At 43.8% G+C, this 22,860-nt stretch overlaps 1 protein-coding gene across 1 annotated transcript in view; it reads right to left on the bottom strand.

Annotated features, from left to right (window-relative positions):
- LOC121540178 (PR domain zinc finger protein 5-like) overlaps window positions 1-21,096 on the bottom strand; it is a 65,586-nt gene extending 44,490 nt beyond the window's left edge. The window contains exons 1-11 of the mRNA XM_045207617.1: window positions 20,878-21,096; window positions 19,697-19,780; window positions 16,907-17,029; window positions 13,755-13,917; window positions 13,454-13,631; window positions 13,088-13,186; window positions 8,837-8,958; window positions 7,028-7,107; window positions 4,374-4,458; window positions 4,058-4,215; window positions 2,864-2,957 (exon numbers count right to left, since the gene is read on the bottom strand). Coding sequence (XP_045063552.1) covers window positions 2,864-2,957; window positions 4,058-4,215; window positions 4,374-4,458; window positions 7,028-7,107; window positions 8,837-8,958; window positions 13,088-13,186; window positions 13,454-13,631; window positions 13,755-13,917; window positions 16,907-17,029; window positions 19,697-19,780; window positions 20,878-20,976 — 1,285 coding nt within the window. The 5' untranslated portion in view covers window positions 20,977-21,096. The remainder of the gene's footprint in view (window positions 1-2,863; window positions 2,958-4,057; window positions 4,216-4,373; window positions 4,459-7,027; window positions 7,108-8,836; window positions 8,959-13,087; window positions 13,187-13,453; window positions 13,632-13,754; window positions 13,918-16,906; window positions 17,030-19,696; window positions 19,781-20,877) is intronic.
- Between the last annotated feature and the right edge of the window lie 1,764 nt (window positions 21,097-22,860).

Here is a 22,860-nt window from a genome sequence, read left to right as displayed (position 1 = left end):
TGGCAATCACAGAGGTCAGACGTTTCTTGTAGTTGGCCACCAGGTTTGCACACATCTCAGGAGGGATTTTGTCCCACTCCTCTTTGCAGATCTTCTCCAAATCATTAAGGTTTCGAGCTGACGTTTGGCAACTCGAACCTTCAGTTCCCTCCACAGATTTTCTATGGGATTAAGGTCTGGCGACTGGCTAGGCCACTCCAGGACCTTAATGTGCTTCTTTCTTGAGCCACTCCTTTGTTGCCTTGGCCGTGTGTTTTGGGTCATTGTGGAATGCTGGAATACCCATCCACAACCCATTTTCAATGCCCTGGCTGAGGGAAGGAGGTTCTCACCCAAGATTTGACGGTACATGGCCCCGTCCATCGTCCCTTTGATGCAGTGAAGTTGTCCTGTTCCCTTAGCATAAAACACCCCCAAAGCATAATGTTTCCACCTCCATGTTTTACGGTGGGGATGGTGTTCTTGGGGTCATAGGCAGCATTTCTCCTCCTCCAAACACGGCGAGTTGAGTTGATGCCAAAGAGCTCGATTTTGGTCTCATCTGACCACAACACTTTCACCCAGTTCTCCTCTGAATCATTCAGATGTTCATTGGCAAACTTCAGATGGCCCTGTATATGTGCTTTCTTGAGCAGGGGGACCTTGAGGATTTCAATCCTTCACGGCGTAGTGTGTTACCAATTTTTTTCTTGGTGACTATGGTCCCAGCTGCCTTGAGATCATTGACAAGACCCTCCCGTGTAGTTCTGGGCTGATTCCTCACCGTTCTCATGATCATTGCAACTCCACGAGGTGAGATCTTGCATGGAGCCCCAGGCCGAGGGAGATTGACAGTTATTTTGTGTTTCTTCCATTTGCGAATAATCGCACCAACTGTTGTCACCTTCTCACCAAGCTGCTTGGCGATGGTCTTGTAGCCCATTCCAGCCTTGTGTAGGTCTACAATCTTGTCCCTGACATCCTTGGAGAGCTCTTTGGTCTTGGCCATGGTGGAGAGTTTGGAATCTGATTGATTGATTGCTTCTGTGGACAGGTGTATTTTATACAGGTAACAAGCTGAGATTAGGAGTACTCCCTTTAAGAGTGTGCTCCTAATCTCAGCTCGTTACCTGTATAAAAGACACCTGGGAGCCAGAAATCTTTCTGATTGAGGGGGGGTCAAACACTTATTTCCCTCATTAAAATGCAAATCAATTTATAACATTTTTGACATGAGTTTTTCTGGATTTTTGTTGTTGTTATTCTGTCTCTCACTGTTCAAATAAACCTACCATTAAAATTATAGACTGATAATTTATTTGTCAGTGGGCAAACGTACAAAATCAGCAGGGGATCAAATACTTTTTTCCCTCACTGTATATACGGACTTTCACTCACTTTATTTTCCCATAAACACACACACTTTCGCACCTGATTCATAATACCAGCCCCCATGGTCCAGTATCCCACTGATTTGTGTGAATAGTGATCTGTATCCAGAGACACAGGAAGGAAATGCCTTGAGCTTCACAATCTATGTGTCCTCAGTCTCGACTGTGAGACCATGAAGGACTCCATCCTGCCAAGACCAACTGTCTGCAGGGCTCCTCAGTCTCAGTCCTCAAGGACCACTGTCTCTGTCTGCAGGGCTATGACACTGAGGGCTAGGAGGACCACAAAGGACCAGAAGGAGGCTGTGGAAGCCCTCAGTATCTGCTGGTAAAGAGAGGTTTGAACTAAGGGCTATAGCATCCATGGGGATTTGGGAACCGTATGCTCTGACCTAGAGTATGTGGACAACTACAAATACCTAGGTGTCTGGTTAGACTGTAAACTCTCCTTCCAGACTCACATCAAGCATCTCCAATCAAAAGTTAGATCTAGAATCGGCTTCCTATTTCACAACAAAGCCTCCTTCACTCATGCTTCCAAACATGCCCTCGTAAAACTGACTATCCTACCAATCCTTGACTTCGGCGATGTCATTTACAAAATAGCCTCCAACACTCTACTCAGCAAATTGGATGTAGTCTATCACAGTGCCATCCGTTTTGTCTCCAAAGCCCCATATACTACCCACCATTGTGACCTGTACACTCTTGTTGGCTGGCCCTCACTACATATTCGTCGCCAAAACCACTGGCTCCAGGCCATCTATAAAGCACTGCTAGGCAAATCCCAGTCTTATCTTAGCTCACTGGTCACCATAGTAACACCCACCCGTAGTCTGCGCTCCAGCAGGTATATCTCACTGGTCATCCCCAAAGCCAACACCTCCTTTGGCCGCCATTCCTTTCAGTTCTCTGCTGCCAAAATCTCTGAAGCTGGAGACTCTTATCTCCCTCACTAACTTCAAGCGTCAGTTGTCAGAGCAGGTTACCGATCACTGCACCTGTACACAGCCATTCTGAAATTAGCCCACCCAACTACCTCATCCCCATATTGTTATTTATTTTTGCTCATTTGCACCCCAGTATCTCTATTTGCACATCATCTTTTGCACATCTATCATTCCAGTGTTAATACTAAATTGTAACTATTTTGCACTATGGTCTACTTATTGCCTTACCTCCATAACTTACTACATTCGCACACATTGTATATTTATTTTCTGTTGTATTTTTGACTTTATGTTTTGTTTAGCCCATATGTAACTCTGTGTTGTTTTTATCGCACTGCTTTGCTTTATCTTGGCCAGGTCGCAGTTGTAAATGAGAACTTGTTCTCAACTGGCTTACCTGGTTAAATAAAGGTGAAATTTTAACATTTTTAAAATTATGTGTTGGCATGGGCCTTGAATGTAGGTACTAGTGGCTAGCCAGTTAAGGTAGTATGAACCCACTCTTGCACTCAGAGATACACACACAAAGACACTCATACTTACTGTTGTGGATGAGCAGGTGGCGCTGTAAAGAGAATGGGGTGCGGAACAGGGCCTTGCACTCCTCACATTGGAAGGGCCTTTCCTCTGAGTGAGTCTAGAGAAAGAACAGGACAGCATTCATGGTTAAAAGAATACTTCAGGATTATAGCAATGAGGCCCTTTATCTACTTCCCCAGAGTCAGATGAACTCGTGGATAATGTGTCTAGTATATGAAAGAAGTTAGAGGTAGTTTCATGAGCCAATGCTAACTAGCGTTAGCGCAATGACTGGAAGTCTATGGGTATCTACTAGCATGCTATCAGATTTCCATAGACTTCCAGTCATTGCGCTAAAGTTAGTTAGCATACTGGGCTATGGGGGCTGGTATTATGAATCAAGTGTTAAAGTGTGCGTATACGTGTGTATGGGAAAAAATAGTCATTGCTAAAATCCCGAGGTATCCCTTTAAAGGTACACAGCATCATTGAATACTACCTCGAACTTGCCCTCTCTACATCTTGATATACACATACTGTCCCAGTTTGCTGACCATCAAAACATATACCTTCCTTCTTTTCTATTTAATTTACTGATAGAGTGAATAAGTATTTTATGTTTGCGGTCGGTTCATGAGAACAGCTAACAGAGCTAACGTGGAGCCCTGACACCCCCTAAATATAACTAAACAGTTCTCTCACTCTCTCTAAACTGCTCCTCCATCTCTCCTCTTGGTTCAATCTGAGCTGTCTCCTATCTGTGTGTTGATGTGGGATCAGATGTGTAAGCATTGGGGTTGGGGATAGAGTTGGGGTTAGGCTCCATGGCTGATTTGGTTTGTTGACTTGATGAAGACAAGTAGCTTGAGGGGCTTAGGTTCAAAGTGCTTGTGTTTATCTGTGCCCCTGCTCTAACCTGTGTCTGAGTGCCGCCCCATTCCCTTGGGTAAACATGAGACAGGCCACTGACCCTACAGAACCCCAAAGACAACTGAAGAGACCTCTGGTTTTAGGCTATCACTAATAATATTAGCTCTGAACCAGTGAGAGTATGCTTGTGTGTTTGCTTATGTGTATGTGCTTGTTTATACTAGGCTATACATGCCATCACTTAAAATCTTGCCTACGTTTCAGCATTATCTCCATCAGTAGAATTTGCATATTAAAAACCACCTATTTAAATCTAGAGCTTTCAGACCCTTCCTGTTCCCTGCTCACCTTCTTGTGGTTCTTGTAGACGTTCCGGTGGGCAAACTCCTTCCCACACAGCTTACACTTGTAGGGCTTGTCTTCACTGTGGATAATCTTATGGGCCGTCACCTGGTCCAGACGCTTGAACGAACGACTGCAGATCTCACAGGTGTACGGACGTTTCTCTAACCAGAGACAGACAGACAATCAGACAGAGAGAGAGAGACAGAGACAGAGACAGAGACAGAGAGACAGAGAGAGAGAGAGAGAGAGAGAGAGAGAGAGAGAGAGAGAGAGAGTATACCATGTCTGACCGTAGCTCTGTGTGCGTGTGCTCTCTTACCTGAGTGAGTGATCATGTGGCGCTTGAGCTGATTGGTAGAGATGAATTTCTTGTCGCAGGCAGTACAGTCAAATATCTCGTGTACCTAGAGATTCATATAGTACCCAAAAGACCAGACACACAGGGTGGTTATGTAAGAGTTAGAGATCGTGGTGTGAAGTGATCAGTGTTGAGGTTCATTCTGAATTGAGTTGCGAATTGCTCTTTAATTCCAAGGAAGCAGAATTGTAATTCAATTTGAATGAAAGGAAGTAGAATTTAATTCAATGAAATTCAAATGACTTATTTATTCTACACATCACCATAGACATTTGTATTTTGACATGAAGTACTGTATGGTTACCAATACCATGCAGCATAAGGTTGAAACATTAGATTTTTAAAACTCATTCTCCTAAAACAATTTTAAATAATTACTATGGTCTGGAAATATTCTAAGATCATGTTATGGGTTGTCTTTGATAATTCAAAATTCCCTTAATGTTTTTAAATATCAGAAAAAATACATTTACCAGAATGCATTAGATCAAACACTGCAGTATGGAAGGGAACAATCTAACAACTCATGACAAAAAAAAAATACTGTTTGACATCTTTGAGTTATAATCAAACCACTATTTGAAATGGTATGTGTACTCTTCTGATTAATAAGTGGTATATCCTTTAGATTAAAGATTTGACAAATGAATGAGACTTTCATGTTTCACGTCTCAGTTGAACTCCTTTGAATTAAATTCTACTTCCTCAATTCAAATTCTGCTTCCTGTGAGGTGTGGCCAATTCAAATTTGATTCAAATTAATTGTTTGAATTTAATTACATTCAGAAATTCCTAATTGACCTCAACCCTGGAGGTGATACAGAAAGATAGTATTTCTTGGCTCACTGTGTACTGTAAATGACACTGTGTGACCTTTTCCACACTTGCAGATAGGAGAGTACATTCAGAGACACACATACACACTTTTACTCCTTGCTCAACTACGTCTGCACACAGAAATATAATTAAACTGCTGAAAAGTTTGAATCCCTCTTCTGCTCTCAGCATGGTTGTAATAATATCATATTTGATAGCTCTTCTGCCTAATGCTTCAATATGCTAAGACTGAATAGCTCCTCTGCTCAGAGCTTCTATAATAAAACTAAGATTGAGCAGTTCAGGCAAATTATGGCACAATGGCTGGTTTAAGTAGCTTTTGTGCAAACTTGTCATTATGGAAAGTTTGATCACTCTTGTGCTACGTTCTAAAGTGTCTTTGTCCAAAGCTCAGCTGTAATACGTCTTCTGTTCCATAGAACTTTGGTCCAACACTTTTTTCTCTTTCTTTGCTTAATGCTTTTCAAACCTCAGAAAATGATTATTCCAATAACATCTGCAACATTCCAGCTGTGTGTAAGTATGACTTTTTAAACATTTCTGAATAAACTACATCATACAAGAGAATTCAAGTTTGTGACTGACCCAAATTTCCCTGTATCAAATCACATTTTCTGTAACTACTGTTAATGAGGAAAGAGCCTCTCACAAAGGTAAAGACTGATGACTAGAGATTCATTAACAAGCAAAGACTGCTAAAAACTTTTTCAAGTTCACATGTACCACATATAGAATTGATGGAACTGGCTTTGACAGAATGAAAAGGTCAGAATAGGGCAATGCACTCAAATACATTGGGTGGAAGTTTATAAACACAATATGAAAACTGATTGATTGACTGGCAGGTTGGTTGGTTGATAGGTTGATTGATCTGTTGTAGAACTATCTAAACATTTCTTAAATGATTAACAGTTGCTCATAAAGTATGTTCGTGATTAATCACTTATGACCATGTTCAGTTCATTAGAGTGGAGTAATAGTAATGTCTTCTGATTAATCTATTGGATAGATGTTGACAGGGAAAATGAAACTTTACCCAAACACCAGCCGAGTTCACTGGTCATAAATATCAAACCCTCATTTGGATGGGAAGCCAAACCAATCGCAAAACAATCAAATAACTCACTGCAAATATATTTCATTTCATGCAGACGAAAATGCCTCACTGTGAGATAGTTTGTGATGGGAATACCTTACCTCCATTAATCTCTAAAAGTAATGCAATATAATGGTTTTGTGGTCCTGTAATTGTTCAGTATTTTTCTAAGAGATCCATCTCTAAGAGGAAGTATCCTGACGCCAGGGTTAAAGCCTTATTGTCTGCTCGCCATGCCTCTTAAGTTTCATGAGAGTCTGTGGGGATGAGCTTGTGAAATAAAATCCAACCTTTCTCTACTGTCACACGGTCTGAAAATGTAACAACCTTAACATAAAGCCAACCTCCTACTGAGAGAGAAGAAGAGTAAAACAGGAGCAGACGGCAAGCATGGGATTAGGGAAGGGATAGGGACACAAAGGAATGGAACAAAAATACATGATATGAAGGATATAGACCTTAAAGAGACATGGCCAGTGTGAAACCAACCACTAGCCCCTGGCCCTAATACCAGAGGGATAGGTGGGGCCAATAAAACATACAGCTTACACCTATCCAGTCCTTCCAGATCTCTGAAGGACCAAATCGTGTCTAGGAATACGGGTTAAGGGTTGGCCAGAGACAGTGTAACAGTGAGACAGTTAGGTAGGTGAGACAGTGAGGTAGTAGGTAGGAGCCAGACCTTACGATGTTCCTGGAGATTCAGTAAGGAGGAGCATTTCCTGTTGCAGATGGTGCACATGAGCTTCCGCCTGGAACTTCCTGAAACACAATGATTCGACAAGCAGAGTGACCAATCCTGCTCTACATGTCTCAATCTACAGTGTGATAATGTGGTGGCTAGCAATGACAACAATGGTCAGGGCATTCCACATGTTAGTGAACAGCATCATCACTCACCTCATGGCAAAGCCAATTTAATCTGAAGCACAACCAGACAAATACACACATCAAATCAGATAATCACTTGAGGTCAAAGTTTAACTACCAAATGTACGGTCAGGTCCAAAATTATTGGATCCCTTGATAAAGATTAGCAAAAAAGACTGTATAAAATAAATAATACAAACACTAAGCTATATTGTATGTTCAAAAAAATCTGAAAATTATATTATTTTATACTAATACAATTGCTCAGAGAAAGAGGTTTTGTTTAACAATCAGAATTATTGCCACCCCTGTTTTCAGTACCCACCTCTTCGGAGGATAACAACACAGCCTTTTCTAAAATGTTTTATGAGAAACATTGGGAGGGATCTTAAACCATTCCTCCATACAGAATCTTTCCAGATCCTTGATATCCTTCCGTCTGCTCTTATGGACTGCCCTCTTCAATTCAGACCACAGGTAGTGTGATCAATTAACAGTTTATTTGCGGATTTTGATGGCTGCTTAACAAGGGCCCCAGGATCACCGGACACAAAATAGCCCGATAACGTTGAAGATCCAACACCATATCTTACAGTAGGTATGAGGTACTTCTCAGCATATGCTTCCATTTTTCGACACCAAACCCACCACTGGTGTGCAGGACCAAAGAGCTTTATTTTCATGTCATCTGGCCATGGCCCCACCTGGAGTTTGATAAACGGCATTGGCACATGGATTGTAACTGGTGCCATAGTCAGATGACATGGAAATAAAGCTCTTTGGCCATGCACACCAGTGGTGGGTTTGGCATCGAAAAATGGAAGCGGAAGCATCCATAAAGAAATTGTTAATTGACCCCAAAATCAACATTTTGCAATGGCCATCTCAGTCTCCGGACTTGAACCCCATTGAAAACATGTAGTCTGAATTGAAGAGGGCAGTCCATAAGCGCAGACAAAGGATATCAAGGATCTGGAAAGATTCTGTATGGAGGAATGGTCTAAGGTCCCTCCCAATGTGTTCTCCAATCTCATAAAACATTTTTGAAAAAGCCTCAGTGTACTTATCCTCGCAATGGGAGGGTGCTGGAGTATTATTGAAAACAGGGGTGCCAATAATTTTGACCACTATCTTTTATTTTGTTTTATTACTTGTTGAACAAAATCTGTTTCTCTGAGCAATTGTATTAGTATAAAAGAATATAATTGTGCTTTTTTTTTCACCATACAATATAGATCAGTATTTGTATTATTTATTTTATATCATCTTTATCAACGGTGCCAATAATTTTGGACCTGACTGTATGTTCTCTTCCGACTGTCGGGGCAACCAAGACATAGCATAAACATGACAGGGTCACTAATAAAATCAGTTTGCCACCAACTCATTAAAGTGACAAAACCTGAACTCCCCCATTCTCAGAGAGAATCCCCCCAGTCATTTATTTATGAGTCACGTGTGCCACATCTGTAGGGCCTAAACCACATCCCCCTCGCCTACACACTCCTGATACTGACCAGACTGGTAAAAGATCAAGGCAGATACATATTTCTACTTATCATCATTGTTTCCTGTGTCTGTATACATTGAGTACCTGCGTATGTGTGAGACGGAGACCAACCTGTGTGGACGTTCCCTTTGTGTTTCTTCAGAGCGTCTTTGCTCTTGAACCTCTTCCCACAGCTCTCAGCCTTACAGATGAACCTGGCATCTCCTCTACAAGCCTCCTTGTGCTGGTCATAACTACACACACAGGAAATCAGACAACAACTCCGACAGATACAGTGGCTTGCGAAAGTATTCACCCCCCTTGGCATTTTTCGTATTTTGTTGCCTTACAACCTGGAATTAAAATTGATTTTTTGGGGGTTTGTATCATTTGATTTACACAACATGCCTACCACTTTGAAGATGCAAAATATTTTTTTTTGTGAAACAAACAAGAAATAAGACAAAAAAACAGAAAACTTGAGCGTGCATAACTATTCATCCCCCCAAAGTCAATACTTTGTAGAGCCACCTTTTGCAGCAATTACAGCTGCAAGTCTCTTGGGGTATGTCTCTATAAGCTTGGCACATCTAGCCACTGGGATTTTTGCCCATTCTTCAAGGCAAAACTGCTCCAGCTCCTTCAAGTTGGATGGGTTCCGCTGGTGTACAGCAATCTTTAAGTCATACCACATATTCTCAATTGGATTGAGGTCTGGGCTTTGACTAGGCCATTCCAAGACATTTAAATGTTTCCCCTTAAACCACTCGAGTGTTGCTTTAGCAGTATGCTTAGGGTCATTGTCCTGCTTGAAGGTGAACCTCCGTCCCAGTCTCAAATCTCTGGAAGACAAACAGGTTTCCCTCAAGAATATCCCTGTATTTAGCGCCATCCATCATTCCTTCAATTCTGACCAGTTTCCCAGTCCCTGCCGATTAAAAACATCCCCACAGCATGATGCTGCCACCACCATGCTTCACTGTGGGGATGGTGTTCTCAGGGTGATGAGAGGTGTTGGGTTTGCGCCAGACATAGAGTTTTCCTTGATGGCCAAGAAGCTCAATTTTAGTCTCATCTGACCAGAGTACCTTCTTCCATATGTTTGGGGAGTCTCCCACATGCCTTTTGGCAAACACCAAACGTGTTTGCTTATATTTTTCTTTAAGGAATGGCTTTTTTCTGGCCACTCTTCCGTAAAGCCCAGCTCTGTGGAGTGTACGGCTTAATGTGGTCCTATGGACAGATACTCCAATCTCCACTGTGGAGCTTTGCAGCTCCTTCAGGGTTATCTTTGGTCTCTTTGTTGCCTCTCTGATTAATGCCCTCCTTGTGTCACGATCGTTAGACGGAGTAGACCAATGCGCAGCGTTGGTTGCGAACATACTTAACTTTATTATCTTAAGTGATAATATAACAACAAAACAATAAACGAAACGTGCAGTCCTACGGTTAACACAGAAACAAACCAAACGGAACAAGATCCCACAAACACTAAGGGAAACAGACTGTTTAAATATGGCTCCCAATCAGAGACAACCAGCAACAGCTGACACTCGTTGCCTCTGATTGGGAGCCACTCTGGCCAACATAGAAATACAACAACTAGAACTCCCACACAGAACATAAACACATAGAATCTACACACCCTGGCTCAACATATAGAGGCCCCAGAGCCAGGGTGTGACAGTACCCCCCCCCAAAGGCGCGGACTGCGACCGCGCCTCCACATAGACAAACCAGGGGAGGGCTGGGTGGGCATTCCTCCTCGGAGGCGGTTCCGGCTCCGGGCTTGCCCACCATCCTCCAATAATCCCCCCGTAGCGCCCCTGGTCCGGTCTGGCCCCGTTGGCTGGAGCTGGACTGGACATCGTAGGAGCGGATTGCTTAAGCTCCGGTGTGGAGCAGCTGACCGGTACCTGACCAGGCACCGGTGACCCAGGCACGGGTTGTGCCGGACTGATGACGCGCACCCCTGGCTTGGTGCGTGAAGCAGGAACGGACCGGACCGGGCTGACGATGCGCACCCCAGGCTTGGTGCGTGGAGCAGCAACGGGCCTTACCGGGCTGACGACTCGCACCCCTGGCTTGGTGCGAGTGGCAGGAACAGGCCGAGCCGGGCTGGCGACGCGCACCGTAGGCTTGGTGCGAGTGGCAGGAACAGGCCGGGCCGGGCTGGCGACGCGCACCGTAGGCTTGGTGCGAGTGGCAGGAACAGGCCGGGCCGGGCTGGCGACGCGCACCGTAGGCTTGGTGCGAGTGGCAGGAACAGGCCGGGCCAGGCTGGCGACGCGCACCGTAGGCTTGGTGCGAGTGGCAGGAACAGGCCGGGCCGGGCTGGCGACGCGCACCGTAGGCTTGGTGCGAGTGGCAGGAACAGGCCGGGCCGGGCTGGCGACGCGCACCGTAGGCTTGGTGCGTGGAGCAGGAACAGGCCGGGCCGGGCTGGCGACGCGCACCGTAGGCTTGGTGCGTGGAGCAGGAACAGGCCGGGCCGGGCTGGCGACGCGCACCGTAGGCTTGGTGCGTGGAGCAGGAACAGGCCGGGCCGGGCTGGCGACGCGCACCGTAGGCTTGGTGCGAGTGACAGGAACAGGCCGGGCCGGGCTGGCGACGCGCACCGTAGGCTTGGTGCGGGGAGCAGGAACAGGCCGGGCCGGGCTGGCGACGCGCACCGTAGGCTTGGTGCGGGGAGCAGGAACAGGCCGGGCCGGGCTGGCGACGCGCACCGTAGGCTTGGTGCGTGGGACAGGAACAGGCTGGGCCGGGCTGGCGACGCGCACCCTAGGCTTGGTGCGAGGGGCAGGAACAGGTCGGGCCGGACTGGCGACGCGCACCATTAACTTAGTGCGGGGAGCAGGAACGGGCCGGACCGGACTGGTGACGCACACCACTTGCTTGGTGTGAGGAGCGGGACTGGGTTTCGTCATAACCCTCCGCTCCCTCAGCTGCCTACCTAGTTCCTCTCGCCGTGCCTCTATTCTCACCTTCTCCCTTATCGCCTCCAGTAACTCTACCCTCTGCACCACTAACTCCTGCTCCCTCTGCACCAATAGCCCCCTTAACCTGGTGGCCTCCTCACCTAACCTCCTAATACGCCCTGTAGCTGCCTCCTGCTGCCCCGTCGCCCATGCCGTATGCCCCCCCCTAAAAATGTTTTGGGGTTGCCTCTCGTCCGTCCGACGACGACACTGTTGACGCCGTTGCTCCTCTCTCCGTCGCGCCTCTACCGTCTCACTCCATGGACGGCGATCCATCCCGGCCTGGATTTCCTCCCAGGTCCAGGACCCCTGCCCGTCCAATATTTGCTCCCACGTCCAGGCTGCCTGCTCCTGGACACGCTGCTTGGTCCTGGTATGGTGGGATCTTCTGTCACGATCGTTAGACGGAGTAGACCAATGCGCAGCGTTGGTTGCGAACATACTTAACTTTATTATCTTAAGTGATAATATAACAACAAAACAATAAACGAAACGTGCAGTCCTACGGTTAACACAGAAACAAACCAAACGGAACAAGATCCCACAAACACTAAGGGAAACAGACTGTTTAAATATGGCTCCCAATCAGAGACAACCAGCAACAGCTGACACTCGTTGCCTCTGATTGGGAGCCACTCTGGCCAACATAGAAATACAACAACTAGAACTCCCACACAGAACATAAACACATAGAATCTACACACCCTGGCTCAACATATAGAGGCCCCAGAGCCAGGGTGTGACACCTTGCCTGGTCCGTGAGTTTTGGTGAGCGGCCATCTCTTGGCAGGTTTGTTGTGGTGCCATATTCTTTCAATTTTTTTATAATGGATTTAATGGTGCTCTGTGGGATGTTCAAAGTTTCAGATATTTTTTTAAAAACCCAACCCTGATCTGTACTTCTCCACAACTTAGTCCCTGACCTGTTTGGAGAGCTCCTTAGTCTTCATGGTGCCGCTTGCTTGGTGGTGCCCCTTGCTTAGTGGTGTTGCAGACTCTGGGGCCTTTCAGAACAGGTGTATATATACTGAGATCATGTGACAGATCATGTGACACTTAAATAAAGTCCACCTGTGTGTAATCTAACTAATTATGTGACTTCTGAAGGTAATTGGTTGCACCAGATCTTATTTAGGGGCTTCATAGCAAAGGGGGAATACATATAAAACGCACAACTTTTCCGTTATTTATTTTTTTGAATTTTTTGAAACAAGTTATTTTTTTCATTTCACTATTTTGTGTATGTCCATTACATGAAATCCAAATAAAAATCTATTTAACTTACAGGTTGTAATGCAACAAAATAGGAAAAACGCCAAGGGGGATGAATACTTTTGCAAGGCACTGTAGCAGCCCCTGTATGCATGTTACTCTACTATGTATGTTTCTAGTTATGTAGGCCTACCTGGACTCTGAGCTGAAGGTGATGTGGCAGGGGGAACACTGGTGGTGGGCTCTGGAGGAGTCCACTGAAGGACCCAGGGTCTCAGCACAGTGCAGAACACTGAGGGAAAATAAAGGAGGTGTACAGAGTCAGACAGGAGTATAAAGATATTAACAGAAATTCTATATAAGGAAATACTATTTTTTTTAAATCCAAGTAGCCTACATCAGGAAACTAATAGAGAGGCTGATTCAGGTGTAAAACATGTTTTACTGGAGTGTGTGCAAATCTGTCAGTTCCACTATATGATCCATTTGGTAGCATACTTCTGTGTAACTCAATAGAGTGTCAGGTAAGTAGAGTAGAGAGATGACGTAGGCTACACACTGGCGCTGCAGGGCTTGTTTGATGGGGAACTTCTTGCCACAGTTCCTGCACTTGTACTCTTTCTCCTCTGTGATTGGTCTCTGGTGCAGGCTCTGGAGGTGGGCTGCTAGGATCTCCTCACTAGGGAAGCTGCTCTCACACAGCAGGCACGGGTGGTCCTCCTTCTTGATTACCAGTTCTATACACACACACACATTACACACACACGAACGTGCACGCACATTACACATTTCAAGCAAACTATTGGACCGACAAAACAGGGTTTATAAACATGGTTGGTTTAAAACTGATAGGCATGTACCCATTTCAATAAGATGTTTGGCCTCTTTGCTGTTTTCATCTTCATCTTTGATGATTTCCTCTTCCTCTTCCTCTTCCTCCATATCACTGTCCAGGTAGCCTATCAGCATTTCTGTGTCTGTCTCAATGTCGTCCACTGCCAGGTAGAAGATATTCTCTCCATCCTGAGAGATCAGAACACACACACACACACACAGACAGAGGAAGAAAGGGGGTAGCTGAAGGTTGAACTCATTGAACCTAGACACTCGTCTGCTAAGGCTTGATTAAGGTCAGAGGTCAAGCACTCAAACCCCTAAACATGTCGTCATTAACTTCCATATACCTAAAGGTCACGCTCTAATGAAATCAAATCGTAATTTTCCTTTGGCTCTTTGGCTAAGGGATTTATAAATACACATATATATTAATTAAACAGGGAAAAACACAATAAATGTCACTTTTGATGTAACACAGAGCTCTAACACACGAGTGACCTTTGAACATGCAATCACTTTTAGCACTCTGGCATTAATGACAGAAGCTCAGCCAGACGACCACAAGTCCTGTTCTTCTTCCCTTCCTTCTACAGTTGTTTTCCCCTCTTCCTCTAGAGAACAATTACGTTCTTAGAGAGCTGAGATTTCCCAGGCCAAACCGTGACTGTGTGTGTGTGTGTTTGGTTTTACTATCCTTGAAGTTCTCACAAGGATAGTAAAACAAGGAAAAGTCAACAAGTGGGGACATTTCGCTGGTCCCCACAAGGAAAAATAATATTTTACACTTAGGGGTTAGGTTTAGGGTTACAATTAGGGTCAGGGTTATGAGTTAGGGTTAGGGGTTTAGGTTAGGGTTAGGGGAAATAGGATTTTGAATGGGAATCAATTGTTTGGTCTCTACAAGGACAGTAAAAGAAACATGTGTGTGTGTTTAAGTGCATAAGCTAATGTACAGTGCATTCGGAAAGTATTCAGACCCCTTGACTTTTTCCACATTTTGTTACGTTACAGCCTTATTCTAAAATCGATTAAATAAAAAAATGGCCTCATCAATCTACACACAATACCCCATAATAACAAAGCTTTTCAGGTTTTTTGAAACGTTTCCAAATGTTTTGTAACAATAAAAAACAAAAATACCTTATTTACATAAGTATTCAGACCCTTTGCTACAAGACTCGAAATTGAGCTCAGGTGCATCCTGTTTCCATTGATCATACTTGAGATGTTTCTACAACTTGATTGGAGTCCACCTATGGTAAATTCAATTGATTGGACATGATTTGGAAAGGCACACACCCGTCTATTGGTCCCATAGTTGACAGTACATGTCAGAGCAAAAACCAAGCTATGAGGTCGAAGGAATTGTCCGTAGAGCTCTGAGACAGGATTGTGTTGAGGCACAAATCAGGGGAAGGGTACCAAAACATTTCTGCAGCATTGAAGGTCCCCAAGAACACAGTGGCCTCCATCATTCTTAAATGGAAGAAGTTTGGAACCACCAAGACTCATCCTAGAGCTGGCCGCCCGGCCAAACTGAGCAATCGGGGGAGATGGGCCTTGGTCAAGAAGGTGACCTAGAACCCGATGGTCACTCTGACAGAGCTCCAGAGTTCCTCTGTGGAGATGGGAGAACCTTCCAGAAGGACAACCATCTCTGCAGCACTCCACCAATCAGGCCTTTATGGTAGAGTGGCCAGATGGAAGCCACTCCATAGGAAAAGGCACATGACAGCCCGCTTGGAATTTGCCAAAAGGCACCTAAAGACTCTCAGACCATGAGAAACAAGATTCTCTGGTCTGATGAAACCAAGATTGAACTCCTTGGCCTGAATGCCAAGCGTCACATCTGGAGGAAACCTGGCACCATCCCTACGGTGAAGCATGGTGGTAGCAGCATCATGCTGTGGGGATGTTTTTCAGCAGTAGGGACTGGGAGACTAGTCAGGATCGAGGGAAAGATGAACAGAGCAAAGTATAGAGAGATCCTTGATGAAAACCTGCTCCAGAGCGCTCAGGACCTCAGACTGGGGCGATAGTTTACCTTCCAACAGGACAACAACCCTAAGTACACAGCCAAGACAACGCAGGAGTGGCTTCGGGACAAGTCTCTAAATGTCCTTGAGTGGCCCAGCCAGAACCCGATCGAACATCTCTGGGGAGACCTGAAAATAGCTGTGCAGCGACGCTCCCCATCCAACCTGACAGAGCTTGAGAGGATCTGTAGAGAAGAATGGGAGAAACTCCCCAAATACAGGTGTGCCAAGCTTGTAGCGTCATACCCAAGAAGACTCGAGACTGTAATCGCTGCCAAAGGTGCTTCAACAAAGTACTGAGTAAAGGGTCTGAATACTTATGTAAATGTGATATTTCAGTGTTTTATTTTTTATACATTTGCAAAAATTTCTAAAAACCTGTTTTTCCTTTGTTATTATGGGGTATTGTGTGTAGATTGATGAGGGGGAAAAAAAACATTTAATCAATTTTTGAATAAGGCTGTAACGTAACAAAATGTGGAAAGAGTCAAGGGGTCTGAATACTTTCCGAATGCACTATACACATGATGTGTGTGTTCATGACTTTGGCCAACAGATTTGATTGTGTATGGGTTGTCTGTGTTTGTGGGATTATGGATATAATGAATCTGATCTTAATCACAGAGACTGACATGTTTTGTTACATTTAGAACGGACGTTAATCTGTTAGAGTGTAAGGGATGCACAAGGCACTAGCAAATATTTTCATAATCATTTCAGACACTTAGAGGGTGTTACTTACAGCTGTTTAAGACACCTCATTTTATAGTCATCAAGCAGATCCACCTTCACATCTCCTTCTGATATGGCAGGCTTGATCAGCAGCACATGGTGCAATCTTACAAGCTGTCTGCACAGGCAGACAAAACAAGAAAATCCATATTCCTCATCTTCATTTCACTCCCACTATCTATCTCAACTCACTCTTACTAACTTTCCCTCTCTTCTCTTCTACACTTTCTCAACCTTTTCTCTCCGATGTCCATCTTCTCTCTCTCTCTCTGTTTTTCTCTCTGTGTGTCTCTCTCTCTCTCTCCCCCCTTCTCTCTCTGAGATGTGTGCTCATACAGAGCTCTTTCTGTGCCTGTCCCTGTGGACATAGGTCTGAAGGTCTTACTATCTCCAGAGTGGGGTTGTACCTGGATGGCTGCCAGGTTCTTCTCTTCTTGCGATGGTGCCTGGTGGACAAAACGCAGCCAGTTGGCATGGCGAGGGTTACTGGCATCCAAAACATAGAGCACATCACCTTTATTACCTCGGACCTGCAACAGAGAACAAACATGCCTATCAAGAACATGAAATACTGTTGGCTGGCATTAATGTCTTATTTCCATAAACAGACTTAGCATCTTGATCTAGCTTTCTATTCATCTGGAGATGCAGTTTTACAAACTAAATCATAGTTGCTAAGAAAAAACCTGTGATATAAAACAATGTGGTTCTCTCCAATATAACATGACAGGCTCGTTAACAGCTTCTACCCCCAAGCCATAAGACTGCTTGGACTCTACAAGGTGTTGAAAGCGTTCCACAGGGATGCTGGACCATGTTGACTCCAATGCTTCCCACAGTTGTGTCAAGTTGGCTGGATGTCCTTTGGGTGGTGGACCATTCTTGATACACACGGGAAACTGTTGAGCATGAAAAACCCAGCAGAGTTGCAGTTCTTGACACACTCATTTATATTTTGACATGGCCTATTGATTAACGAGACACACCATTTCTCTTATTATTTTGTGCTATAATTTGCTGTTTACCTTGAAACATATTATCATTATTATTTTTTTACATTGTTGTGTCTCAATGGGTCACTAGGCTATAAATAGGTGCTAAGTGCAATGGTCAGGTCACTGAGGAAGATGTCAGCTTGACGTCGAAATGTCAGTCACCTGTTCGCATCCTGTACAATGGATTAAAGTGAGCAAAAATAAATCAATCTCTGACTTTTTTTGGTTGAGTTCCCCAACTCCTTTTTACCTCAAATTAATCATTTTGGAAGTTTTTGTTTGGAAGCTCTTTTCATGATTTCTGTCATTGTTGTTGAACACCCCTCCTTTCCTTTGTTTGCTGAAGCGCAAAGGCCCACCTGAACGCTTAAAAATCCTTCTTTAACCTGTCTCCTCCCCTTCATCTACACTGATTGAAGTGGATTTAACAGGTGACAGCAATAACGGATCATACAGTAGCTTTCACCTGATCAGTCTATGTCATGGAAAGAGCAGGAGTTCCTAATGTTTTGTACACTCAGTACATACAGTGGGGAGAAAAAGTATTTAGTCAGCCACCAATTGTGCAAGTTCTCCCACTTAAGAAGATGAGAGAGGCCTGTAATTTCCATCATAGGTACACGTCAACTATGACAGACAAATTGAGAAAAGAAAATCCAGAAAATCACATTGTAGGATTTTTAATGAATTTATTTGCAAATTATGGTGGAAAATAAGTATTTGGTCACCTACAAACAAGCAAGATTTCTGGCTCTCACAGACCTGTAACTTCTTCTTTAAGAGGCTCCTCTGTCCTCCACTCGTTACCTGTATTAATGGCACCTGTTTGAACTTGTTATCAGTATAAAAGACACCTGTCCACAACCTCAAACAGTCACACTCCAAACTCCACTATGGCCAAGACCAAAGAGCTGTCAAAGGACACCAGAAACTAAATTGTAGACCTGCACCAGGCTGGGAAGACTGAATCTGCAATAGGTAAGCAGCTTGGTTTGAAGAAATCAACTGTGGGAGCAATTATTAGGAAATGGAAGACATACAAGACCACTGATAATCTCCCTCGATCTGGGGCTCCATGCAAGATCTCACCCTGTGGGGGTCAAAATGATCACAAGAACGGTGAGCAAAAATCCCAGAACCACACGGGGGGGACCTAGTGAATGACCTGCAGAGAGCTGGGACCAAAGTAACAAAGCCTACCATCAGTAACACACTACGCCGCCAGGGACTCAAATCCTGCAGTGGCAGACGTGTCCCCCTGCTTAAGCCAGTACATGTCCAGGCCCGTCTGAAGTTTGCTAGAGTGCATTTGGATGATCCAGAAGAGGATTGGGAGAATGTCATATGGTCAGATGAAACCACAATATAACTTTTTGGTAAAAACTCAACTCGTCGTGTTTGGAGGACAAAGAATGCTGAGTTGCATCCAAAGAACACCATACCTACTGTGAAGCATGGGGGTGGAAACATTATGCTTTGGGGCTGTTTTTCTGCAAAGGGACCAGGACGACTGATCCGTGTAAAGGAAAGAATGAATGGGGCCATGTATCGTGAGATTTTGAGTGAAAACCTCCTTCCTTAAGCAAGGGCATTGAAGATGAAACGTGGCTGGGTCTTTCAGCATGACAATGATCCCAAACACACCGCCCGGGCAACGAAGGAGTGGCTTCGTAAGAAGCATTTCAAGGTCCTGGAGTGGCCTAGCCAGTCTCCAGATCTCAACCCCATAGAAAATCTTTTGAGGGAGTTGAAAGTCCGTGTTGCCCAGCGACAGCCCCAAAACATCACTCCTCTAGAGGAGATCTGCATGGAGGAATGGGCGAAAATACCAGCAACAGTGTGTGAAAACCTTGTGAAGACTTACAGAAAACGTTTGACCTGTGTCATTGCCAACAAATGGTATATAACAAAGTATTGAGAAACTTTTGTTATTGACCAAATACTTATTTTCCACCATAATTTGCAAATAAATTCATTAAAAATCCTACAATGTGATTTTCTGGATTTTTTTTCTCATTTTGTCTGTCATAGTTGACGTGTACCTATGATGAAAATTACAGGCCTCTCTCATCTTTTTAAGTGGTAGAACTTGCACAATTGGTGGCTGACTAAATACTTTTTTTCCCCACTGTAGTATATTTATCATCTATCTATTGTGCTTATGAAGAGAAATATGATGTGCTGTGACTGCAGTGTTATCACCTCCCACATCAGTCTGGTGTCTGTGCTCTCATCCAGCTCACTCTGCAGTTTCTTTTCTCCAGCGAAAGGGCCAAACTTTTCCCCCTTGGAGAAAACACACATTGTCAGAATGAGGATACAGGATATTCATGTTCTTGTCTTTCTTTTTAACTAGAGGTCTTTTCCAGAACTGTCAGGGGCTATGTGAATGTAACCAGATATAAATTGTGCGATGTAATAGATGGATGGATGCCGGGGGGGAAAAGTGCATTTATAACAATATAGGACTATATAGTAACTCCCGAGTGGCGCAGTGGTCTAAGGCACTGCATCGCAGTGCTAGCTGTGCCACTAGAGATCCTGGTTCGAATCCAGGCTCTGCTGTAGCCGGCCGCAACCGGGAGACCAATGGGGCGGCGCACAATTGGCCCAGGGTAGGGGAGGGAATGGCAGGCAGGGAGGTAGCTCAGTTGATAGAGCATGGCGTTTGCAACGCCAGGGTTGTGGGTTCGTTTCCCACGGGGGGCCAGTATGAAAAATAATAATGTATGCACTAACTGTAAGTCGCTCTGGATAAGAGCGTCAGCTAAATGACGTAAATGTAAATTATAATAAATAGTATTGTCCATGAATCCATCCTATGCATTTCACTTTGGACCCACTAGTAGTAGGAGACTAGTTAAAACACGCTATACGAGGGGGTGTGGTCGATGTGTTCATAATGAATGAAGCTTTCATGTTAAAAGTTTTGAACAATGTGAGATTACATAATGAATAGGTTGCCTGGCCATTAACTTTAAGTAAAAAATATGGTTTGCACCATTGTCAACTTTGTTACAGTATTGTGGAATAGCCTATAAAACCCGATTAATTTTGAGTATGAAAGTTAAATGACAGCATTATGCAATGAAACAATGTTACAATGTATCAACATATGTGTTAAAGTGTAACACACGAGTGTCCTGATTGAGCATTGTGGAGTGAGCTAGTGCTGAAATCTCAGTTACAGTATCTAGCTACGTGGCACTTTACGTCAGAGCAGCTTTTGGGTAGGCTACGGCTTTAGGTTTTGGGAGCGACACGCAAAAAGAACACAAAATGCGAACAGAAAACTTCCTATTTCTCTAAATCATCGAATTAGTTTTGCACGTTGGTAAATGTATTCATACCCAAAACATACAAAGTTGTCCAAAAGAACAAACCTTTTTCACTCGTCTCGCCGTGTAAAGCCCGATTCCATCCTGGACCTTAGATGATTTCAAAGAAAATCTATCTGGCACATACATACCCAACATTGTCATTACTGTGAACGAATCCCTAAAGTGATTCGAAACAATGTCGCCATAAAAAGTAATGAATATTGTCTGTTTTCGCAGAGAGTTTGCAGCGGGTTGTTTTTCCGTAATTCTGTCCAGGTTAAACTTCCACTCTTCCTGCAAGACTGTAGCGGAGCGTCCTGATTGGTGGAAAGTGTGTTACCAGGAGCTACATATTTAGTGAAGGATGCTCGTGCACTTTGAAGTCCCTCTGTCCCCTAACTTTAGATGACAAACGGTAAACAAGTTGAGCAGGTCATCATTGTTACCCTTATGTTTGTTTTTATATATCTACAATATGCCTTATATAAACAGTGTAGGCCTATTAAACCGGACTCATTGAAAGCTTGATGACAATAATTGCATTTCCACCGTGACATTGCTTTTATCTATGATTAATACAGATAATTGTAACATAATGGCATACACAGTCATGGCAGCTAACAACAGACACAAACTATTGTTTTGGTCAAAATGTTGTTTCATGCTAATTGGCTTGGCCTACCTCTACCAAACTAGCTTACCTGGATATGGTTTGTGTTATGCCTCTGTGACAGTTATAATGACAGTTTTATGAACCCCTTATGATAGAAGGTAAAAGTGTTGGCCTAACAGTAGGAACCCACTCATGGTGGGTGTACAGTATAATATCAGTTACTGTTCTAGGGCCAACACTGAGCCAAAATCAGCATTTTGTTTCCACTGCTTTAAAATAACATTTTCAAAGAACTATGGTACTCTGATCCAATTGCTGTCCCCATATTGTCTGTATATTCTCTTTATGGCTTCTGGTGTGTGTGTGTATGTTGTGTTGTGTTGTGGTGTGTGTGCGCGTGCGTGCGTTCGTTCGTGCATGTTAATATGGTGGCTTTGCTATCCTTAGCTAAACCTCTTGCACTTTTTCTGTTGAAGATCTCATGTACCTCCTTCTCTGCCTATCTAGGTCAGAGTATGATACTACGGCCAATTAACTAGAAAGTATACCTTTCTGTATTTAGAAACCATCTGTGCAGGCGGACATCACCCTGTCTAAGTGACTTCACATGTGAAAGGTGGATGGGAGAGTATACACAAATACATTAGGTCTCAGTTCAAACTCAATCTCAGACAATTAGTGAGGGAGAAATACATCACCCACCTCGATTTGTTGACTTTCACCCCGCAGGACAGAGATTAGTGTAATCAAGTATACAGATACGCTGGTTCTGTTAGTGTGTTTGTCTGTCTGAAGGACCGTATATGTTGTTGGATGCACATCTTCAACAAATCTCCTTTCTCTCTAATCAGTGTTGTGTCAGCATTGTGATAGTGTTGTTTACAGTGTTTGTAGCTCTTGTTTATCTTAATGACTTCCTGTGGCATTATGGCTCCATGTTCCACTCTGCCATGATTGATTCACATGATCAGTGTGAGTTGACTAGGTTACCACAGAGCCTTTCGGTCATGATGTTCTTGTTTACTGGAGAGTCAATGAACTGGCATAAATCTATGCTCTGTTTCTTTGAATGAGGATGAGTTTCCATGGGTAGGAACAGTTGTTTAAGACTCAGCACTCTGGACTCTATGGTCCAAATCCTAGTAAAGCTGGGGATGGTTTGTTTCCCTTTCAGTGTCAAATTTTAACTATCTTTTTTATGTATATTTCTTCTTTCAAAGAGACAAAAACAGCAAAGAAAACTTTTTACTACAAAACTGTTTTTTCTCACATAGTATATGTGAGAAATAATTGGTAACAGAATGACGCTGAGGTGCCAATTGTTTTCACTTTTAAATGTATCCCAAACAAAACCATTGATTGCAAAGTTAAACAAACCATACAATTCTATGCAGAATAACTACTTTCAAAAAATATATGCCTTAATTTGAAAA

The sequence above is a fragment of the Coregonus clupeaformis genome, chromosome 26 (assembly GCF_020615455.1).
Source record: "Coregonus clupeaformis isolate EN_2021a chromosome 26, ASM2061545v1, whole genome shotgun sequence".
Lineage (NCBI taxonomy): Eukaryota > Metazoa > Chordata > Actinopteri > Salmoniformes > Salmonidae > Coregonus > Coregonus clupeaformis.
The sequence above is the reverse complement of the archived record's forward strand: the minus strand, read 5'-3'. Positions and strand labels throughout refer to the sequence as shown.